The sequence below is a fragment of the Cebus imitator genome, unplaced genomic scaffold, assembly GCF_001604975.1.
Source record: "Cebus imitator isolate Cc_AM_T3 unplaced genomic scaffold, Cebus_imitator-1.0 Scaffold74, whole genome shotgun sequence".
Classification (NCBI taxonomy): domain Eukaryota; kingdom Metazoa; phylum Chordata; class Mammalia; order Primates; family Cebidae; genus Cebus; species Cebus imitator.
Genome location: NW_016107389.1, coordinates 763,963 through 788,103, shown reverse-complemented (window position 1 = coordinate 788,103; position 24,141 = coordinate 763,963). Strand labels below are relative to the sequence as shown.

General features: G+C 39.9%; 1 protein-coding gene across 9 annotated transcripts in view; it reads left to right on the top strand.

The window, feature by feature from the left end:
- The window catches only part of LOC108306777 (synuclein alpha interacting protein), a 154,295-nt gene extending 133,959 nt beyond the window's left edge, over positions 1 to 20,336 (top strand). For 7 of the 9 annotated variants that reach the window (XM_017531855.2, XM_017531854.2, XM_017531852.2 and 4 more), the window contains 5 exons: positions 1,092 to 1,261; positions 5,962 to 6,054; positions 6,632 to 7,703; positions 9,010 to 9,080; positions 19,768 to 20,336. In XM_017531855.2, coding sequence (XP_017387344.1) covers positions 1,092 to 1,261; positions 5,962 to 6,054; positions 6,632 to 7,703; positions 9,010 to 9,080; positions 19,768 to 19,852 — 1,491 coding nt within the window. In that variant the 3' untranslated portion in view covers positions 19,853 to 20,336. The remainder of the gene's footprint in view (positions 1 to 1,091; positions 1,262 to 5,961; positions 6,055 to 6,631; positions 7,704 to 9,009; positions 9,081 to 19,767) is intronic. The other 2 variants (XM_017531857.2, XM_037739729.1) reach the window with 1 other exon arrangement.
- The last annotated feature ends 3,805 nt before the right edge of the window (positions 20,337 to 24,141 follow it).

Below are 24,141 nucleotides of genomic sequence, written 5' to 3'. Positions count from 1 at the left end.
AGGTTTTGGGGTACATGTGAAGAACATGCAAGATTATTGCATAGGTACACGTATGGCAGTATGATTTGCTGCTTTCCTTCCCTTCACCTATATCTGGCATTTCTCCCTATGCTATCTCTCCCCAGCTCCCCGCCCAACATTTCCCCCCAACAGACCCCAGTGTGTAGTGCTCCCCTCCCTGTGTCCAGTTTTTACACACTACTTTAGGTCCTATCCCCATATGTCTCTGGGCTGCAGTGTCAAGGACAAGGGGGAGGTATGAAGAGAAAAAGTCCAGAGTCTCTTTGCTTAACTGGGAAAGGAATGGAACTCCCCTGAATGTTGTCCCTGCTTCTTTAGCTGACTGTGGTCACTGATGCCCTCTGTGGCAACCTTCAGATGCTGACTCTCCAGTGAGTGCTGTGGGTAGGGTCTTGAGAGGGCCCCCTGGAGCCTTCCCCTCCTCCCCCACACAGCTTCCTCCACCTCTGGGGCACCCTATTGCCAATCACTGCCGAGAGTCCTCTCCTCAATAAAGGGATGATAAGAAGCTCACACAAAGCTCTCTTCTGTATAGCCTGCTCAATTCACAGATATGCCCTTACCATGGCACATCATGTGAGTGAGCGGGCTGCTTCACAGCCTCCCCACTCTCAGCCATGTCATTTCTCTCCAGTTCTTTTTATTCCTGATCAGGTGGGCTCAGCAACAAATAAACAAGTGTTATTCCAAAACCAATGACCAGAGACCAAATCCAGTTACTAAAGCCCAAGCAAATAAGAACAGGTAAGATTCCAGTCTCCCTTTCTTACAGGCATCTCTGACTTTATGAGCGATTCTCTTGGAGCCCAACCATGACAAGGGACAGAACTCACCACAAAGACTGCACTGCATATCTCATAAAGGAGAGCACTCTATGGATGGCCTCCTCCTCTCCTTCCCAGCCCTCTTCTTCTGTGGGCTGCGGGTGGGCATTGGTAGCAGTAGGATTGATGCTGACTGCTGAAAGGTCCCTAGAGGCTCTCTTTATCCTATTCAACATTCCGTTACAGCCACTAAAAAATAATGTGTACAGGGTTGTCCTGATACACTGTCTCTTCATTTTCTGACAGACCTTGGTTGAATACGGAGCAAATGTCACCATGCAGAACCACGCCGGGGAAAAGCCCTCCCAGAGCGCCGAGCGGCAGGGGCACACCCTGTGCTCCAGGTACCTGGTGGTGGTGGAGACCTGCATGTCGCTGGCCTCTCAGGTTGTGAAGTTAACCAAGCAGCTGAAGGAGTAAGTGTCCTGTTGGTTCCATGAGAACCAAATCTAACTCATTATTGTCGTACTTAGGCTTCAGCCCAGTTCTGTGGTGAGCACTCCTCTCTGGTTGTACAGGGAATTCCTAGCATTCTCCTCTTCTGTTCTTCTTCCATCCAGAGTCCTCATAGCCAGTGTTCATGCTGAAGATGCCATCTATGCAGAGGCAAAATTATATTTAAACAGCAAATGTACAGCAAGCTCCCTAAGAAGGGAATTCAAGCCAGTGGACAAGGAAAGAGAGCTTCTCTGTGTTCACACCTCAGGGCCAGATTACAGAGCGCTGGACACATTCGCAGGAATCATCTCCACACTTCTGTCCTTAATATTTTAGGAAATCATAAAGAACATGAGAGAAAGAGAAAGTCTAGAGGTGGACCAGTTTCTCAGTTTTCTCAAAAAAATAAAAAATGTGTGTTGGGGCGAAATTACAGATAAATAACTTGGTGACTATCACCAGCAAATTTATTATAAATATTAAATAGATGATTCATGAATCCTCAGAATAAAAAATAGTGCTCTGTCAGCATGAAGCTACTTAAAAGACTCCACGACTAGCTACAGTTAGTTCTTTCCTTCATAAGATTATTAAACTGGTACCCAGTGCATATCTAGATGTCAAGGAAGTATTACTGGGAGATTGTCATGCTTTGCTTAGAGAAAGAGGGCCCAGATGAAAGGTCATCATGTAGGCCTCTGGCAGGTCGAAGGACTAAGGAGTTAACACCTGCCTGAGGGGAACCAAGGTCAGCCATTGAAAAACTAACCCATTACATACTATTTTCCTGAAAATCAGAGTCAGTATTCAAAGTAATGTTGACAGATTAGGAGGGTAAATCTTAAAAATTAAATTTTAGAGGGAAAATAATCTTACCTTTAAGTTTTATATACACACACACACATACATTTTTTTTTCTGAATACAGCTCATTTGAAAAAAGCCTTGGTTGGGTGAAAGACCTCAATTAATTATAATCCATGCATCAGTATGACCAGGCCTTGGACCCTCTGCCTCTTCTCTAAGCTTGGGGAAATCTCCCTTATCTCTCTTCTCCCACTCTTTTGACTTCGAGCTACAAGTCTCTGTGCCCCTCCACCCCTCCATTTGTTAATACTAGAATAATTCCTTTAATGAGTTTAGACTTCTAGAAAAAATAAAATAAAATTTGAAACTTAAAAAGAAGGGATTACTGCCAAGTATCCTTGGCCTATTTATACAAAACTTCCCCAGGTTTGGTGAGCCAGGTAAACCTAAAGGTCTCAATGCAATCACAGGGAAAATGCTCACAAATTAATAACTCAGTAAGCTGTCTTCCCACAGTGAAGACACTTGTGCAAATTCCTTTGCAAAGATGTATAGATATTTCTGAAAACAAGTTCCTAGAAAAGGAATTGCTAGAGCAAAAGGCATCCATATTTAAAATGTGGATAGATGTCAACTAATATCTTTCCAAAAATGCTGTACTGATGTCTACTCCCTCTAGTAATGTATGGACATAGCTATAAAGAGGAACTGTATTCCAATGGAATGTTTGTTCTAAAGGTTCATACTCAGAGAAAAGATCACAAAATATTCTCCTTCTTCTCCATAGCATAGAATCTACAAAACTTTCACAAGCTGCAATCGCTGTTTTATTGGTGAACTGCTCAAGGTCAAAATCTTGGCTGCTCTCTCAGTTGGTGATCCTGGGATGAGTACACATATATGCTAGTAGACTACAGCCGTTCAGTTGTCTCCAGAGCAGAATGCTGTGGACACCTATAGTTGGGCCAGTAACAAGATGAACTAAGAGAGGGTACATTGTGTACCCTAGTCTTTTACTTACCATATTTCAGTGAAGTTGGCAAAACTAGAAATAAATAGAGAAATCAGCTTAGTATAGCCACAGTATGCTGTGCCTTCAGGCTCCCAAAAATCAATAACATTGACAAGGACAGGAGAGAGGATGGAAAACACTAGTCCTCCTAGTCCAAAATTCTGGGGGAAGACAGTACTGAGTGCCTTTTCCAACATTCAGCAACTCCTTAGACTTAATAAATATAGTTACTATTTAGAAATGGCAACCTTCAGCTCTACTGAAGTGCTAGTCAACAAGTCTAGGTATTATGGGTGTCTCCCTCAAAAAAGTATGTCAGAATGTGATGTTATTCGGAGACAGCATCTTTCCAGAAGTAATCAAGTTACAATGAGGTCATTAGGGTGGGTCCTATTCTGACTAGTGTCCTTATAATAGGAGAACATTTAGACACAGACATGCACACAGGGAGAACACCATGTACACCGGAATGCAGGGATCAGGATGTTGCATTTGCAAGCCAAGGAATGCCAAAGACTGCCAGAAAACCACCAAAAGCTAGGAGAGAGGCAAGGAATAGCTTCTCCTCACAGCCTTCAGAGGGAGTTAGCCTGGCCATCACCTTAATCTCAGACTTCCAGGCTCCAGAGCTGTGCGACAATTAAACTTCTGTTCTCTAAGCCACCCAGTTTGTGGTACTTTGCTACAGCAGCCCTATCGAACTAATACAAAGGCCATATGCCTATATATTTTCTTTTTTACAATTAAAGCTGACGAGTTCTTCCTGAGGGCTTCTATAGAATCCAGTGAGGAGTCTTCATTCTCCATTCATACCTGGGATTCAAGTTGTCAGTCAACCCCATTACCCCAAAATATTTTTCTTGACTGTGTCATAATTCACTTTAAGACATATTATAAACCCTTTAAAAGCAGACTCTAATCTTTCTTCATCTGTTTCATTCCCTCAATACATATTTTTCTTGAAAATGTGCCATGCAATAACAGCTAGCAAAATGAGAAAAGTAGAATGTTTTTATGTATTTTTTCATTAGACCAGAATCAGCAAATTAGAGACTGTGGACCAAATCCAGCCCATCAGCTGTTTTCATAAATAATATGTTATTGGAACACAGTCACACACATTCATTTGTCCATTGTATAGGACTCATTTCTTGCTGCAAAGGCAAGTTGAGAAGTTGTGATACAATTGTATGGCTCACAGCCTAAAATATTTACTATTTGGTTATTTAAGAAAACGTTTGCTTTCTTGTTCCCACATTAGGCAATTACATTTCAGTAGGTGAATCTGGAAGAATGAGTGAGATAAAATGAGATCACAGACTTCTCTGGTCTTAGTGATGAAATGTTTGGACTAAAACTGACATCTTCTGAGAAAAACAAAGTGCTTGGGGCGTATAGAAGGATATTAGCAGAATCCGATCTCACAGAATTAGATTTAGGCAGTTAATTGTTGCTGATTATATGCAGTGACACTCGGCAAGGAGAACACTGGGCTTCCTCAAGCCAATATCTAAAGTGCAGCAGTCATTTTAAGAACATTTATGATATATTTATTTAGTTATATGTCCTGGCACATGAGGACTGCTGTCATTTTTTTCTGCTAATTGTATTATTATAGTAGTTTTCTGTTGCTCTGTAACAAATTACCATAAGATTAGTGGCTTAAAACAGCACAAATTTATCTTACAATTCTGTGAGTCAAGCCAAACCAGGTGGGACACATCTGTAGTCCCAGCTACTTGGGAAGCTGAGGCGGGAAAATCACTTGAACCAGGGGTTCAAGTCCAGCCTGAGCAGCATAGCAAGACCCTCTCTCTAAAAAAATTTTAAATTAAAAAAATTTTTAATTCAAACAATTTAGAAAAAGTAAATATGACATTTTGAAGCATATCCTTCCATATTTTCTATTATTTTATATATTAAAAAAAAACTAAGTCTCTCCTACTCATATATATGTCAAATGCATTTAATACACCTAACCTGTAGAACATCATAGCCTAGCCTAGCAACCTTACGCATGCTCAGACCACTTACATTAGCCTACAGTTGGGCAAAATCATCTAATATAAATTGTACTTTATGATAAAGTATTGAATATGTCATGTAATTTATTGACTACTGTACTGACAGTGAGAAAAAATGGTTATATGGATACGTAAAGTACAGTTTCTACTGAATCCATATCACTTTCTCACCACTGTAAATTTAAAAAATCACAAGTTGAAGTATAGTAAGTCAGGGGTCGTCTGTCTACTGCACATAGTATTTTGTAATTTCCTTTTTTATTTAATGAAAGCGAAGTAGACTTCACATATACATATATATATGACATTTTGAAGTATATACTTCCATATTTTCTATTATTTTATATATTAAAAAAAACTAACTCTCTCCTACTCATATATATGTCAAGTGCATTTAATACACCTAACCTGTAGAACATCATAGCCTAGCCTAGCAACCATCATAGCCTACCTAGCATACACATATATATATATATGCTTTATACTTTATATAGACCTAATTGGGGAAACTTTTTCTATGTCCATAGATGCTCAAATAGTTTATCATTTTAATAGCTAACATTACAGAAATAACTATAACTTGTTTACTCAGACTTACTGATAAGCATTTCAGTTATTTATAGTTTTTCATTAATATTGACAATAAATAGCTTTTTGGGGTACTTTTGATAGTTTCCTTAGGAAAATTTCTGAACTGTAAGGATGAAGATTATGGACACTTTTAAGGCTTTTGTATTTATGGCAACTTACTAGAAATTATTATGAAAAATTTATACCCCCTCATTTATAGCAGTAGCCAGTATCAGAGAGCTCATGTGCTTTGGTTGTTTCTCCAGACAAACAGTAGAACGTGTCACACTGCAGAACCAACTCCAGCAGTTTCTAGAAGCCCAGAAATCAGAGGGCAAGTCACTCCCTTCTTCACCCAGGTAATACCAGGCACATTGGTGTTTAGCGTTCTTAAGTATCCAAAATTGTTAAGCCTTCTTCTGAACTTCCTTTGATATATTTTAAGAGGATGATAACAGAAAACATTTTCTTCTTATAAAGAGGAATAAAAATGAGAAATCGCAGTGAAAAAGGCATTGGACCTAGGGTCCGAAGACCTGGTCTGTTCTCTCATTCTGCTATTTCTTCATTCCATGACTATAAACAAGTCATATACTCTTTTGTAAGAATTGAATCTTTCAGTTCTTCATCTGTGAAATTGGAATAATATATATATAGCTTGATAAGTTTGTTGAAATGGAATTAACTGAGAAAATTGATGCAAAATTGATGTATAAACAGTAAAACAGACAAATTTAGTAGTCACAGTAGTTATAGCCAAAGGCATAGGCACCTTATGACTGATACTATGGAGTCTTTGCACATTGTTTTGAAAAGACATTAAGTACTTATTTACTTGTACATTGTCAGTGACAGTAAAGGCCACGCAGTGACTTGTGGCTGAGTCATTTCAACCCAGTAGGAAATCATCTCATGTCTCCTTCATTCTCTTTTTAGTTCACCATCCTCACCTGCCTCCAGAAAGTCCCAGCGGAAATCTCCAGATGCAGATGATGATTCTATACCCAAAAGCAAGCCAGGAGTCCAAGAGGGGATTCAGGTTCTTGGAAGCCTCTCAGCCTCTAGCCGGGCTAGACCCAAAGCAAAAGACGAAGATTCTGATAAAATCCTACGCCAGTTATTGGGAAAGGAAATCTCAGAGAATGTCTGCACCCAGGAAAAACTGTCCTTGGAATTCCAGGATGCTCAGGCTTCCTCTAGAAATTCTAAAAAGATCCCACTGGAGAAGAGGGAACTGAAGTTAGCCAGGTTGAGACAGCTGATGCAGAGGTCACTGAGTGAGTCTGACACAGACTCCAACAACTCTGAGGACCCCAAGAACACCCCAGTGAGGAAGGCAGACCGACCAAGGCCACAGCCCATTGTAGAGAGTGTAGAGAGTATGGACAGCACAGAAAGCCTGCACCTGATGATCAAGAAACATACCTTGGCATCAGGGGGACGGAGGTTTCCTTTCGGCATCAAGGCCTCCAAATCCCTGGATGGCCATAGCCCATCTCCCACCTCAGAGAGCAGTGAACCAGACTTGGAATCCCAATATCCAGGCTCAGGGAGCACTCCTCCAAACCAGCCTTCTGGTGACCCTCCACAGCCCAGCCCTGACAGCACTGCCGCCCAGAAAGTTGCCACAAGTCCCAAGAGTGCCCTCAAGTCTCCGTCTTCCAAGCGCAGGACATCTCAGAACTTGAAACTGAGAGTTACCTTTGAGGAGCCTGTGGTGCAGATGGAGCAGCCTAGCCTTGAACTGAATGGAGAAAAAGACAAAGACAAGGGCAGGACTCTCCAGCGGACCTCCACAAGTAACGAATCAGGGGATCAACTGAAAAGGCCTTTTGGAGCCTTTCGATCTATCATGGAGACGCTAAGTGGCAACCAGAACAATAATAATAACTACCAGGCAGCCAACCAGCTGAAGACCTCTACATTGCCCTTGACCTCACTTGGGAGGAAGACAGCAGATGCCAAGGGAAACCCTGCCAGCTCTGCTAGCAAAGGAAAGAATAAGGCTGTAAGTGCTATTTGGAGAATATTATTTTTCTTCCTTTGAATTGATTATGTTGTTCCTAATACCACAGATTGTTGGCCCATGCTTCCTCGAGGGAATCCCCAGAAAAATAGCCAGAGGGATGCATGGAAAGCCAAATTCATGTGTCTAATGAGACACGTGATGTTAGATACATACCCCTTGCTCTTCTTTTGGAAAATAAGAGAAAAAGGTTAAAAAAGTCATAAGAGATTATATTCTGGTCCTTAAATTTCCCTAAATGGCATAATCTTTAGGTGTTAGGGGTCCTAGACTGGGAGGCATTTCTGGAATATGAAATCACCAATCAGTGCAAGTATAGTCTTACATTGGCATTGATTCTGACCCAAGGAAGAGTTTGTTCTCTTCATGTGATGGGATAGTTTATTCTCAGTCCCAATTAAAAAGCACGTAAATGGAAACTCTATTTCTAAAGACTTAACTACACAACTTTGGGATGACCTTTGAAATGAATACACCACAGGGACCTCCACATAGGTGTTTTACAACACAGACTCCCTAAGTGTTGATTGGAGCCTATAGGAGCTCGAAGTGCTTTCCAGCCCACAGGGGATGGCAGAGTGTGCCATGAACTACATTTTATAATTGCCTTTATTGGAAACCCATGCACAATAATCGGTGATTTATATCCAGTGGATAAGAGATATGAACATCTTTTTAGGAAATGTTTCCGGCAAGCTTTGTGCTTGCCACGCCATTAAAAAATGGTATAGCTGCCAAAATGCAAAACTCTCTGTGGAATGGAATGACCTAGATCATTCACCATGTGATCCAGATAAACCACCCAGTGGAGCTGCAGAATCTTTGTAATTTATCATTAGCTATAACGTTAAAATCTCATTACAGTGAGGTCTAAGAATTGTCTGAATTCTTTTTTCAGTACCCAAATCAAGTTTTAGTGAGTATTTCTCTAATTAATTGAACACCAATTTTTAAATTATATATCGATTTCTTCTGTAAATTGTCCTTGTTATAGAAGACTTTATCCTGTATTTGTTTCAGCTGGAAAAGGCATACTTGTGCCCAAAACACCAGACCTTTTGAGTTAAATGTGTCAAAACTTAGGTCAATCAAATAAAACTTTTCCAGGTAACTTACTAGGTTCTGCCGCTCAGTAGTAAAAGAAGAATCATCTCAGTTGCCCATGCTCCTTAAAGTGCATACTAAGCCACTGTCCTCTATCTTCCCGCATGCTTCATGTTTATTGGGACTTGTGCATGTGCTGAGCTTGTTGCATGTTTTCAGATGATTTTTAATTGCACCTCTCTAGGAAATGTACAGCAGCTGCATCAATCTTTCCTCTAACACGCTGATTGAAGAGCATCTGCGTAACTACGCACGGTACGTGGTGCTAGGAGATGTGTTATGCAGCATTTCCATGCTTTGCTTTGAATTGCATGAGCTTTTTATTCATGGACTTGGGGCACCTTTCAGCAGTGGATAACACCAAGGAAGAAGAAAATTGCAACCATTTTCCCAAGTAGAAGCAGGCACAGATGTAATGGTAACTAGGTCTTAGGTCACTAGTCAGCCCTTGGAGGGCTTTATTCCAGTGTCAGCCACAAGAATCTTCTCAGTTCACAAAATTTTGCTCTATTTCCTAGTTGACTTTGGCTTTCAGTCTTTATTTTAATGGAGTCAAGTACCAAGAAAGTATTGAAATTAAATTTCCTGTCATGGTAGAAAGAGTCAACCTCCAATCAGAATCGGAACTTCGAAACAGAGCTTGAATTTTATTTTAGTGCTGATTATAAACCGAAAGCTCCTTTTGTCACCATTCTGCTGATCTCAGGAGAAGCAAGGGCTTGCCTTTCTGAAATTTCTCTATGAACACAATTTCAGTCCATGAGCCAGGTTTATGAGTGCCCAGTAATAAAACAAGAGTCTTTCTCAAATAAAATGTTTACAATTCAAAATGCATGGACTACATCACACAGAAAGGAGAGAATCGAGTCCCCAGTGACTGGGCCACCTCCTTGGGCAAAGTCCTTCTGCAGCATAGCTTTCATCTCTCTGTGGGATGAAACCAGTGTGCCGTGATTGCTTTATTCCAAAGTAGTTACATCCCTAAACCCATTTTAAAAGACTATCACTTTTTTTTTTTTTTTTTTTTTTTGAGACAGCCTCGCTCTGTCACCCAGGCTAGAGTGTGATGGTATGATCTTGGCTTACTGTAACTTCTACTTCCTGGGTTCAAGTGATTCTTCTGCTTCAGCCTCCTGAGTAGCTGGAATCACAGACCTGTGCCATCACGTCTGTCTAATTTTTGTAATTTTAGTAGAATGGGGTTTTGCCATGTTGCCCAGGCTGGTCTCAAACTCCTGGCCTCAAATGATCCACCTGCCTCAGGCTTCCAAAATGCTGGGATTACAGGAGTGAGCCACCACACCCAGTCATAAAAGGATATCATTTTTTAAAATATTTAAACTAATTGAAAAATTATGACATGCCATTCAGCACTCTTCCAGGATCCTCCAATTAATGTATCTGGGTAGGTGGATGGGTGGATGGGTGGGGGTGGGGGTGGGAGCATTTGTGTGTTGTGGGTATGAATTTTAGTTGAGAATACTAAGTTGTAAGAAAATCACTCTCCTTTTTTCCCGCTCTAAATAAAATTTAATCTGCTCTAGGTCTTTGTTCAGGCTGAAGGGAAATTAAATCTCAGTCATTTTAGGGGATCCCACTAGGGGGCTCATTAATTCAGTATGTTAAAGGAAGAACCTTGGAGCTTCAATATTTACTGGTCACCAGTGGTCTGCTTGGGTCAGTCTCATGTGTTGCCAGAAGCCAGGCGTCTGAACTGCTTCCAGCCACACCAGGACAGGGAATCTTGGCCAGTGCTGAGACCCCAGTGCTTGGGGTGGAAAAGGAATAGAAAAAAATACTCATTCCCTTCCTTGACTTCGATATTAGCCCACTTCTATTTCATCTCTCCTAACCTGAGTTTCCCACCCCTATTCCCTTCTCTGTCCACATCTTGGGAGGAATGTGTTTTCTAGTGCCTGGAAAATTCTGCTTTTGTCCTTAAACAGAAGTTACCAGCAACCCCCTGAGGCAAGAAAGCACAAAGAGTTGGCAAGCTCCTTGGGAAGGGGAAGAATACCTCTTATTTCTTCCAGGCTCCTACAGCAACAGGGAGCAAGACAATTAGTGTCACAGTAGATTCTCCTGCCAGAAATATTTCATTCTGTCTTTGTATAAGCAAGGGAACAAAGCTGAGACATATGTTATAATAGGATTACAAAAATCAGAGCACAAAATGAGCTTATGGGGCTACTCAGTTATCTGACACTAGGTTAACACTTTCCCTTTCTAAGCTTAAGGAAAAGTCCTTCTAAAAGCTCAGTTTAGAACCTGTTAGATTAACTGGCTTTATTTATTAACAGAGTTTAACTTTAGCAATAAATATTTAGAAACTCCAAAATAATTCAATGTATTTAAATAAACATCTTGACCCCTTCCCCTCATTACCCTGCAAATTGACCCATACTTTATCATGGCTGTAATTTGGCATGTGTGTCTGTGTAAACTGGGAACCTTAGTTCTTTCATGCTAGAAAGGAGAGGTTTCACTCACTCATAATCACAGAGAGAACTAAGCTGGTTCACTCCTTAGATAAAGCAAGAATGGATCCCTCTGGCTGAAATAAAGATTCCTCTGATAAATTAAGACTAGAGTGAAAATGTGGGCCTGAAAAATATCCAGACCTGCCTCATTTTGCCTGTGGGACTCCACTGCAAGAAGGAGAGGAACTAAGTGTTCATCTCTCAGCGATGACTCCAAATCTTGGTCCCCAAATTTGCTTGACCACCAAATGGCTCCTCTGAGGTAGCAGGGATGCCCAGGCTGATATGACTTTGGAAACCAGCGGTAGTCATGGGGATGGAGTTGGGGCCAGATGTTATTGCCTCTGCATTGCCCTATCAGCATAACCCTGGGGGAAAGAGTAAGGCAATGGATCCCAGTTCCAGGAATACACTGGAATTACATTTAGTTCCTAAGAAATTGTTATTTTTTTCTGATAAAGGAAAAATAAGGACAATAAATATAACATATTAAAGAAAGTCTGCTCTGTGAGTGTTCTATTTGCTATTTATTTTCCTAAATTGGTCACAGTTTGATAGCAAAGAATCTAAATTTCTTTTCAATGCCCTTTAAAATTGGATTCAACTCTATTCCTTTGAGCAGCTTTCCCAGTGTGATTCAACTGCAGGGGATCACTTGGATTATAATAATCAGATTTATCTTTACCCTACAAAGCACAAGTTGTTTTTAGGTTATTATAATTCCAAGGAAATTGTTGCAATTATTTGTCTTAAAATGGCAGTGAAATACTCATTCCCAGAGTTTAAGTCCATCTCCAATCCGCACAAAGTGAGCATTGATTCCAGTTACTGATAGGCAAAGGGCGTAACCCCTGCCGCCGCCAGTAATACCCATTTTGACCACAGTGGCACAGTTGCCTGAGGGGTTAACATCAGGAAACCCCTAATCCTAGCACCAGCATTAGCATGGACACCTTGAAAATCATAAAGCAATAAACACTATTAGTGTGGGTTTTACTGCTAGGGAATTAGCCAGACTGGTAATTGTATATCAGGAGCCAAGAGCTGGTATCAAATATTTTGCATAGTTCTTAAGGTTGTTCAGCAGCCACTTCAAAGAGACTGGTCTGTTTCGCCAGTAGCGAGATGATATCCACTATGGTAATGGTCATCTGCTGTGCCCATTAGAGGGTATCATTCCCCCACCCCTAACACACACAAACACACATTTCTGTCCTTATTGCCAGGACATCACACTAAACAGAAAAAGATGTGGAAGACATTGGGAAGTCAAGGTGAGGCCATGCCTGAAACCTGCTCCCAACCAGAGCATAGCCCAAGCCCCACTGAAAAGGATTTCCAGAATTATGATGCAGCCAGTGCAACAAGACCCTGATTCTGCTGAACAAATGTGTCCTTGCTATCATTTCAATATATATGATCAAATAACTATATGTTAATCTTGCCTTCATTTTTTGACCTTAAAGTGTTAACATATTTTTAACCCATATGCTTGATTCTTGAAAGGATAATGATAAAATTACTCAACCCTGTAGGTGTGTTACCAAACTAATATATGTTGAGTGCATCCTTCTAGAGACAGACAAATCTTACCAATGCAACAGTTCACAGAAGTTTATTAAAAGTGCTGTTATTGAAAAGGTATTTAGTAAAGTAGTTAGTGCCTAACACTGTAGACATTTGAGTTTTTGCTCAGAAACTGTAGGTGTTTTGTTTTGTTTTGTTTTTTGTTTTGTTTTTAAGACAGGGTTTTACTCTGACACCCCAAACTGGAGTGCAGCAGCGTGCTCTTGGCGCACTGCAACCTCTACCTCCCAGGCTCAAGCGATTCTCCTGCCTCAGCCTCCTGAGTAGCTGGGGTTATAGGTGCATGCCACCACACCCGGCTAATTTTTGTATATTTGGGAGAGATGGGGTTTCCATGTTGGCCAGGCTGGTCTTGAACTCCTGACCTCAGATGATCCACCTCAGCCTCCCAAAGTGCTGGGATTACAGGTGTGAGCCACTGCGTCCAGCCTGTAATTTCATGTTCTAAGCCCTGAACAGAAGTATAATTTTCTGTTTTTGTTTCTAACTTACTGGCACCAGGCTCCATGCCCAATAAGCAGAAGTTGAAAGGCAACAGCCAGGTACCTGAAGTTAGGTGATTGCCTCTGTTCCAGACACTCCTAGAGCGGCGCTGACTCTCCCAGCTCCCTTAGTTCCCAGGTACTCTGTGCTCTCCCTGCAATGTATTCCGGGTACTTCTATCCCTAATGCTTCCCCAAGTGTTCTGTCTCTACTGCTCCCCATCCCCCACCACCACCAACTCCTTCTCACTCTCTCTTTTTCCCACCTCCTCATCCTTCCTTAGGTGTTCTGTGTTCTCTGTACAACTCCTGTCCTGCTCATACCCACCTCAGCCTTGCCTAGAGTTTCAAAGTATTTTCAGAAAGAAAACCCTCATTTCATACTGTAACTTGGAGAGGAGGAGGAGGCTCTAAACTTGAACTATTTCTTTACATGAATTAAGTGACAGTTCCTTCTTTTAAATGGGCCTGAGTTTGGGGTTTCCATTGACCATTGCACAGTTGAATTAAAGGAAACTGTTGCTAATAAGGCAGAGTCTTGTGTATAAAGAAAAAATGTCCATGTTATGAGAAGCCAGAATGATCATATCTTCCCAGTGTCTAAGCACAATTTAGCAAAGTCCTTCTATGGGCTGGCAGAGTTCCCAAGACTGATGGACAAATGGGATGTCTTTTCATAAGCCCCTTACACTGGGAAAAGGAGAAAGCAGATTGTAGCACAGGAAGACAGTGAAACAGTTTAGTTAGTATCAAAGTGTAATGAGTTGAGACATTAAAAAAAGCAGGCAAGACCCTTGTACTCTCTTAAATCACTGCCCCAGGGAGGCAGGAAATGAATGTGTGGAACTTGTGAACACATGTGAACCAACAGTGGGGAGGTACCAGGAAGAGAACCGCCTTGGATACCAAAATCTTCCCACCAGAACACTTGGTTTTAGCAAGCCACTCCTGATTTAAAGATTGTCAGAAAATATAAGGACAACTCAATTCTCCACCCCCACGCTCCTTTCCTTATTCCCCAAAGATCCACTTTTGAATTGTGTGCCCTCAAAGCAGATACACGTTCTATTAATATCATATTTGCACCACATGTTTGCCACCACTAGGGGCATCTTTGTACATTAAAGGAACAGAGCCGGTCTATAAACTCTCTTAAGGCTGGAGTTTTAAAGAAGCAATAGGTTGCTTGAGTTTAAAAATACCAAACAGGGACTTTACACAGCCACCTTCCAGTGCCTTCACCAAATATACCTCCTCCGCCAGTCACCAGTACTCTTCATTCCCATGCTGAGGACAGTGCAGATGGACAATCTTCCTAACGCCACATCCCTGGATGGCCAGGCCACACTTTGCAACACCATTTTCAGCTCTAAGCCACACATTTTGCTCTTCCAGGATAAGGCATGATTCCTTCACTCAGGGAGATCACAATCAAGAGAGAATTAAAATAGGATTCAAGTAAAACATGGCAAGTTCTGTGAAAGGCCTAAGAGCTTCATGAAAATAGTGACCCTCAATAGCACCTTTGTACCCCACGTGTATTCCCTATGTCTCCTTTGGTGCCTGGTGCATGGTAGAGACTTCATAGATATTTGGAAAGAGGTGAAGCTAGAGAGAGGAAAAGAGGAAGAAGAGAGAAATATATAAATAAAAAAAGGACTGAGCCCGTCTTCCTACAGTGGGGAAGATGGTGTGTTCTTTATCAACGTTGGCCTTCTGGTCACAAAACCACCTACCCACAGTGTGTTTCAGTTTCAGGACTTCAAATACAAGTTTTCATACCTTGAACCAGAACCCCATTTCTTAATAAATGAGATTTATAGATGTACTCTCAGTTAAACTCTGAAGGAGATCACAGAAAATAGGAAGGTTTTCCTGTTTTGGTTATCAGTGGAAATGCAGTGCATGCCATGGACCTTTCTACACTGATGTTGTAAGTTGCTGTCTGATCATCATGGACTGTGGAAATATGCGATCCATGCCTAGATGAGTCAGCAAATTACATTACTTGAAACTGTTATTTAAATTTAAGCCTTTTTCTTTCCAATGTTGGTCACTCAGAATGTGATTTCATATCCAAAAATGAAATAGAGGAGCAGCAAATTATCTGAATAATTCATGCCAGAATTACCCAAACACTTTTGTACTTTGACTACTGTTAATTTGGGACTAGATAATTGAAGGGTTCAGGGAGGATTGAATTATCCTGATATTTTTCAGATAAATGCCTCAAGTTAATATTTTACTTGGTATAGACTCAGCTCTAATCATATGGGGTTTTATCCTGCAGAAGCAGTGCTCATTTTAGTGTTTTTGACCACAGCACATTTTATATTAAAGCAGAAATGCCCATGAAAGTCTAAACTATATTATCCTTAGACTATGACCAAAAACTGCTTTTAAATTTTTTATTTTAATTTTTTGTTAAAGTGATATGGATGCTTATAAGAGTAATACTAGCATTATAATAAAAACTAGATGTGCCCTGTGCCAAACCCACCCCCTTCCCTAGCCTCACTCTTTTGAATGAACCATGCGCTTTTCCTTCAGATGTTTTCTCTAGTACTCTCTAAGTAACATACTCTTAGAGATTTTCAGTTTCAAATATTATCCCTGTAATCTACTGGCATTCTACTATAGAAAATGCAATGATAGTGCTTATAAACACTTATAAAGCACTTACACTATCCCAGGGAATATTTCAGGTACTTTATACATACTTACTATTTTAATCTTCACAATGATACTATGTGGCAGATACTTTTTTTTTTTTAAGAGACAGGCTCTTTCTCGGCCACCCAGGCTGCAGCGCAGTGGTGTGATCTTGGCTCACAGCATCCTCTAACTTCTGGGCTCAAGAGGCCCTCCCTTTTCAGCTTCCTGAGCAGCTAGGACTACAAGCATGTGCCTCCAAACCCAGCCAAGAAGATACTATTATTATTCTCATTTTGCATATTGGAAACTGAGACATAGGGTGATTACTTATCTTGCCCAAAGGTTACATAGTAATGATGGCAATAAATTGTGGAGCCAGGACTTGAACTCAGTCAGTGTGGCTCCTAAATCTATATATTTAACAATGAGCCAAATGTGTCTTGCTCTGCCTTAGCATCCAACACAGTGTCTGCTCTCTCTCTCACACACATGCACACATCCCTACTTCCTTTTCCACCCCCATGAATATAGTTGTATCGCCCTAAAGAATTAAATCAGTATTCAGTGTTAATTATCATTGTGATTATTCAAATATTAATCACAGCAAGTCAATGCGTTGTCCTGTGTTACATTTTCTCTCATACAATTTTATGTTTTTCATGGAAATAATTTTCATTTCTTAGTTTACAATGTATTTCTAAACACTCTGCTGAAGACCAAATCATCTTTTGGCACCTTCAGACAGCTCAGGTGCTTGTCAGTTTCTCTCTGTTCATGGAGACCCCTCCTCCTGCCCGCATCTCCACTGCTGCCACCTGGCACTGCCACACAGCTGTCATCCCAGTGTCTCCCACGCACATCATCCTGGGAATTCCTTTTGCTTCTCTCCTGTTTAGACTCTGTTTCCTGAACCTGTCTTTTCTTTTTAGTTTTGTTCTTGTGCTTCAGTCGTATATCTTCCCACCCAAGGAAAATAAATAGGTGCTAATTTTTTTGAGACCTTGCCGGTCTGAAAATATCTTCAATTTATCAGATTGAGTGTTTGGCTCAGTATAGGATTCCAGGTGGGAAATTATTTTCTTTCAGAATCTTGAACACATCATTTTCATTTTCTTTTGCTTCTAATGCATCTGTTGAGAAGCCCCATTGTTCTCTGCTGATGCCTTGGAAGATTTTATAATTTCTTCTTTATCTCCGATATTTTGAGTTTTTGATGCTTTGCCATGACGTGGGTCTATTTTCATTCTTGGGCTGTGGACACTCAGTAATCTTTTTCAATCTGAAACGCTCAGTACCTCAGTTCTGGGAAATGTTTTATACAGTTTCTTTTAAAATTTTTTCTCCTCCAATTTCTCTGTTCCCTCGTTTGAAAATCCTCTTATTCTAATGTCAGACACACTGGACTGATCCTCAGATTTTTGAATTACCCTTCCCTATTTATCCATACTTTTATTATTTTAGTTTGAATCTCTAGCATATTTACTGAAATTTGCCTTTCAATTTTGCTATTGAATTTTTTTATTTCTGCTATAATAATGTTAACTTCCAGTATCATTTTACTGGTTTTCTCTTGGCTCCTTTTTTGTAACTTTTTTTTTTTGAGACAGAGTCCTGCTCTGTTGCTTCGGCTGGAGTGCAGTGACTCACTGCAACCTCCACCTCCTGGGTTCAAGTGATTCTCATGCCTCAGCCTCTGTAGCTGAGACTACAGGCATGTGCTACCACACCTGGCTAATTTTTCTTATTTTTAGTAGAGATAGGGTTTCAACATGTTGGCCAGGCTTGTCTCAAACTGCTGACCCCAAGTGATCTGTCTGCTTCGGCCTCCCAAAGTGATGGGATTACAGGCATGAGCCACCACACCCGGCTTTTATAGCATTTTATGTGCATATCTTATTTAAATTTTTGCACTCAAATACAAATGTATATCTTTTTTTTTTTTTTTTTTTTTTTTTTTTTTTTTTTTTTTTTTTTTTTTTTTTTTGGAGACTTAGTCTTGCTCTGTCACCAGGCTGGAGTGCAGTGGTGCAGTCTTGGCTCACTGCAACCTCCGCCTCCTGGGTTCAAATGATCCTTCCGCCTCAGCCTCCCGAGTATCTGGGACTACAGGTGAGTGCCGCCATGTCCTGCTAATCTTTGTATTTTTGGTAGAGACGGGGTTTCCCCATGCTGGCCAGGATGGTCTCAATCTTTTGACCTCGTGATCCGCCCAACTTGGCCTCCCAAAGTGCTGGGATTACAGGCGTGAGCCACCATGCCCGGCACAAATGTATATCTTTATCTTCCTTTTTACAATAAAGGTGTACTGTACACACAGTTTTGTTTCTTCCGTTTTTTCACCTTACATGTTGGAGGTCTTTATGTGTTAGTATATAGAGAGCTTCTTCATTCTTTAACATAGTTGCTATCATCTTCATAGTTGCTATCATCTACACAGTGCTTCCAATTCCTGCATCTGGCAGTGCAAATCAGTTAGTTGGATTCCCTTACTGTAGGCTTGCGTTTTTGCTTTTTCTGCTCTGCTAAATCAATCCTAAATGTTCATCCACCTTTCTGTTTCTGAAGTACCGTTGACATTTGTCTGTTGTATCCTCTCCCATTTCCCTTATTCATCTAAATGTATGTCTTTTTTACTTCTTTTATTTCAGTGTGGTTTTGCAGGATACGGACAACAAATGTGTGTATTCAATATACCATGTTTAATTGGAATTTCTATCGCATCTTTTCACCAATCAGATTTTTCTTTCACCTTCTTCCCTTTTCCTGTCTTGCCCATGGACAGGTCTCTAAAGTTCCAGTTAGAGGAAAACTAAAAATAAGAATTACAACTTTCAGATGATGATGATGATCAAATGCATTCTAGCACACTGAGTATAGGTTTCATGGTCTTTGTGAGCAAGCACAATTTTGAGACTGTAGAGCCACTCTTAGGGTTCTACCACATCCAAATGTGGTCCCATAATAGCTAGTATCATCATCACCAGAAAGTGTTTTTGTCTGGTATAGCAACAAGAAGTAATTTAATAATACGTGCCCTTGTCCACCCTCAGAAGATAGCTCACTCTGAAGATTTTATACCCAGAATGGAACTAATACCTCATGAAAATGATTGCACCTACCCAGGGGAAAATTAATTTGAAAAGCAAAGCTGTTCCATGGCTTGAGTTTGTACTTTTTTCCACAGACTTACTAGGTATCAAGTATTAAGGAAAAGCAGCATATTGTTCTTTAGCTTTTTCTTTTTCCCATAGATTTATCTACTTAAACGATCTTGCAACATGCTACTACTCAGTAATCACACACCCAAAGAGAAAGCATTCTTCTTTAAACTTTTAAGGCTCAAGCTTATTGGGAAATAAAAGTGTCACCAGTGAATCTATCTAAATAAAATATTTTGTTTATACTCAACCAACAGTACTATACTTCCTATCTTGTTTAATTCTGATAAAACTCCCTTGATTGTAAAATGCCTGTATTTCAATAAGTATGGTTGAGAAATTATTTCCATAGCTGAGTTAAAAAGTGTTTAGTAAGTGTGTGTTATTACATGACTATTGTTTTCATTGTTTAATGACTAGTTTATATGAAAAGAGAATAATTTGCGTATTGGAATGAAGTGTTCTTCAGTGTGGTTTGTGTGAGGATAATTTCCATTTTTGGTGAGCTGTTTGGTGGTATTGTCTTGTAACTTGACCATAGTTTTATCTAATTTTGGCCTGTGGTTTCTCTTCTGCTTAGGCATAATGACATCAATAGAAAAATGAAGAAATCCTACAGCATAAAGCACATTGCTGAGCCAGAGTCAAAAGAACTCTTTTTGTAAATCACTTTTTTAATTCCCTCACTGATGCCCTTTGGACACTATTGGAAATTTCTGGACTGTCCTCAATGGAAAGAGAACCATGGGAACAATGCCTCACCAGCAGAAGAACAGAATATCAGGATGCCTTAAATTTAAAGTAGTGGACTGTAAAAGATTCATTTTGGGGTGATATCTGTATATATAACTTGTTTTTTAAAGAGATGCTGTTTAAAAGCATGATTGGGAAAATGTATGTTTTTTTAAGATTAGGTTGATTCACCCTAGCCACAGGACATTCACCAAGCCACTGATGCCATTTTGTATTTCATCAATTGCATGAGTATTTGCTAATGTTTGTTGAACGTCCTTTCCCCCATAACGTGGGCAGATTTGGCTCAGCTCCTTCATGAGATCAGGTCGGTGGTATTGTTTTCTGTCAAGAGTGTTTTTTCTGTCATTCCTACTTTTTGTATAAAGGAAATAAAACAATGTTAACAGCCACCTAAAAGCTTGGAACACCTACTTTCTAACAAATCTGTGATGTTCTGATTTCTAAGGGGCATTGCAAGTATTTTGATTGCTGATATTTGATTTCAGGAACAAACTGCTCAGTTTAGCAGTTTTCCCATAGGGGTCAAATAAAACATTCTATATTTCGTTAAGTACTAAATGATCAGACAAGTATATAAAGTCAGTCAGTTCCTTCTGCCTTCTCAAATCTCAGTGTTGACATGGGAAAATACTAAGGAGAACTAAGGATTTAGCCCCTTCTTGGGTCACTTTTTTCTTCCTCTGACACATTATGAGACCTGTCTAATCCCTTTAGGAGACAGTGTGGAGCCCAAGTTCATAACAGTCCCATTGTTGATGCAGCACTTTCACTCCATGTAAGCAGTAAGTTCCAGAAGGCTTCCTCCTATCATGTAAAAATATATTTCTGTTGAAACTTCAAGCGTTTTATTTTCAAAGTGTTGGCATGGCCTGTAAGAGGCCTGTCAGGTTTTAGTTTAAAAGTAGAATGTATTCTTACCAGTAGGAGGGAATACTGTATGCTATTACAGTTCCTAGCAATGTTACTGCAGCCAAATCAGTCAAATGTGAACCATTCCTGTGTCCTGATGCACAAAGCAGATAAAATGACTGAATTAAGAGGTAATCTTGCATATGTAGGTCACCTGAAAAACTTGGCCTTGATGAGATGCAATTAGGTATAGAAGGAGCTAATAATATCTGAGTGCCTTTTATGTACCAGACACTATTATACAGTGATATTACTACTTAAATTTTGTAGATTAGAAAACAAAAGTTTGGAATGCCTTAAGTCCTGTGTCCCGGGTTGCACTACTAGAAATCCCATGACTAGGCTTTGGTACGTATTTGCCTGTTGTCCCCACTACACTAGTGATCCTACACTGTGCTGTCTCTCTAGTGCAGTGACTGCTGGACTCGCACACAGGAAGCATGAGTTCTAGTGTCGGCTCTTCTTCTAACATTGCTTTGATCTCAGGCAAGGGACATTGCCCTACCCAAGAAATCTGGAAGGGGCAAGATGGGCCTACATGCAAATCAAGGAGAATAAGTTTCCTGTCAAATTTACAGAGCAACACAGCTATGAATTTTAGTTCATGTGCTGTCTCCTTGTCTGGGTCCTGTGAGTTGCTACTGTTGGAGCCTGCTGCCATGTGTGAACCTTCATTTATCACACGGTCTTTTCCTCAAATGAGATGCCCTTGCTCTGATTTATGGCTCCTTGGCTTTATCCTCCCACTTTGATTGCTTCCTCATATTTCACTACTTTGTCCTATTGCTTGAGATTCTAATAGAGAATTTATGGCAAGCACATGTGAAATGTAGACTCCTGTGTTTTCTTTCTGCTTGGTGCAGAGGAGGTAATGGTGAGGTCACACCACCAACCTTTGGGATTTGGCCAAAATGAAGCCTCAAAGAAAGAGGACCCTGCAAGTGCTCTTTCTGTCTCCCAGAGGTTCCAGTTTTGTTCTTAAAACTATGTTTTTAAATGTGAAAGATGAAGGGGCTAGCCATTCTGTAGAGATTTCATAAGCCACATAGAGTTCCCAATTAAATATAGCAAAGAAAATTTCAAGACTTTGAAAGAAAGAGATGTTACTTTGACTTAGAAAACACTGGCAATTCAGTTGTTCAGTGACACTAACATTTTAGCTTCCACAGTGTGAGTACAGAAGAGCAAAGAATAAAAAAAGGTAAAATTGGGAAGTTGAGCAGATTCAGATCAGCCAGACTGCAAGATAATGCGTTCTGTTTAATGATGAGGGATGCTAGGATACTAAAAATAATGGCCCTTAAATTTTACATGTATCTATCTTTGCTGTCCACGTTCCTTATGAAATTGATACGTTATGGTTACTTGAAATTAGTACAAATGATGTTTTCTTTACCACAGATTTAGTTTTGTGCAGCTAAGGTTTATATTTTTCTAGAAGTTGAGACACATTTACATGTTAAAGAAAGCGAAAGTATGTTTCCTTTTAATGAGCAGAGTTTTGAGGCCTCTGTCCCAACTGCAGCCCATTGGGCTAGTAAAATGAGTAGAACTCTATCTGCATGCTAATTACATGCAGCAGAGTAGGAAACTCAGCTCCATTGTAAAACACAATCACATCTGTCAGCATCTTTTAAAGACGGGCTTCTTTAATGTCACTAAAGGGACTTGTATTGCCAAAGTTCAACACAGTAAATTAAGAATGTTTCTTAGAAAAATAACAAGATACCAAACTGTCACCACTTTCAATGGATTGAATTCCCATTATTTATTCTTGTAAAGCAGTATCGAGACTTCAAACCAAATGAGAACGTTCTAGACATGTATCACAGGGTTGGGAGTCGGATGAGGCTTTCAAAAGATATCTTCAAGTAAGATTTTGAGAATCATTTTTCTCAAAATGAATAATCATAAGCAAAATTATGGTAGATACTAGAGGAAATAACTATAAATATTTAAATAACTCCCTGAAAGACTCCTTGATACAAACTAAATTAAATGTTTTTCTCTTCAAAAGCCACCTATATGCTTAATGTTGAATTAAGTTAATAGAGCTAAGTAAGCATAAGGAATTATTGCAACAGCATTGGTACTATTGCCCCTCATAAAAAAATGGAGTTCACGCTGTCTACAGACCATAACTGTCATTGGTTGATAGGTTTGTTGTTATTATGTCATGTTGTCTCCGTATTATTTTCCTTTATTCTTTATTGCATAGTTTTATATAACTTTTCAAGCACTTGATTCCTGTCTCCTAATGAGACCATAAATTTGTTAATCTCAGCACAATCTTGGTATCACCTCTCACAGATGGTGGTTAGTATCTACTAACAACTCACAGCTGTCTTTCTTTTCATTTCTTCCCCAGTCTTCTATTCTCTCCTCATCCTCCTTTTTGCTCTTTCTTCCTCCTTCCTTCTCTCCCTCACTCTCTCCCCTCCCTCTTTGCTGTCATCTTTCCTCCTTTTTTCTCTTTCTTTTCTCTGCCTTCTGTTTACAAGATCACTAAATCCTATACATATAGTATCTTCCTTGGAAGAAACCTGGCAAAGAAATTGCAGTAAGTAGACATGTGCTGGACCAGGTTTACAGTGAAAAGCAAGTTGCTTCTCCCTTCTTTCCAGAGCATGTGAGTGGAACAAGCATCCCATAGGCTGATATACTCAACACACTGTGAGTGAACCCATGCCAAAAAATGAAGACCTGTGCTAAGCATTTCATCTGAACAAAAAAGACCTGGAAGTTAGTATCAGCCATAGGAGCAACAAAGATAGAGATTTCTACCAAATTGCGCATTTGGAGAGACTTGGGGGGGGGGGAACTATTCCAACCAGTTTATAGCAGTGATTCCCAAATTTTGCTGTACATTATACCAACTAGGGGAGCTTTTAAATATTGGATGCCAAAGCTAAACCCTCAACAAGTAAATTCCCTTTCTGTGGTGGAATCCAGGTGTCAGTATTTGTAAGGAAGAAGATGAAGAAGAAGAAAAAACAAGAGGAGGAGGAGTAAAAAAGGAGGGAGAAGAAAAAATACTAGGATTTCCATATGCAACCAAATTTAAGTTAACAAATAATAATTGTACATATTCCTGGGGTTCATGGTGATGTCTGGAAACATGTCATGTACAAGAGATCAGGTCATGGTACTTAGTATATTTATCACCTCAAATATTTATCACTTTGTGCAACCAAGTTTTAAAACCAGCACCTTGCCAACTCAAAATGTCAAAACCCATCAGCATTGACATCAGCTGGGAGCATGTTAGAAATGCAGAATCTTCTGGCAT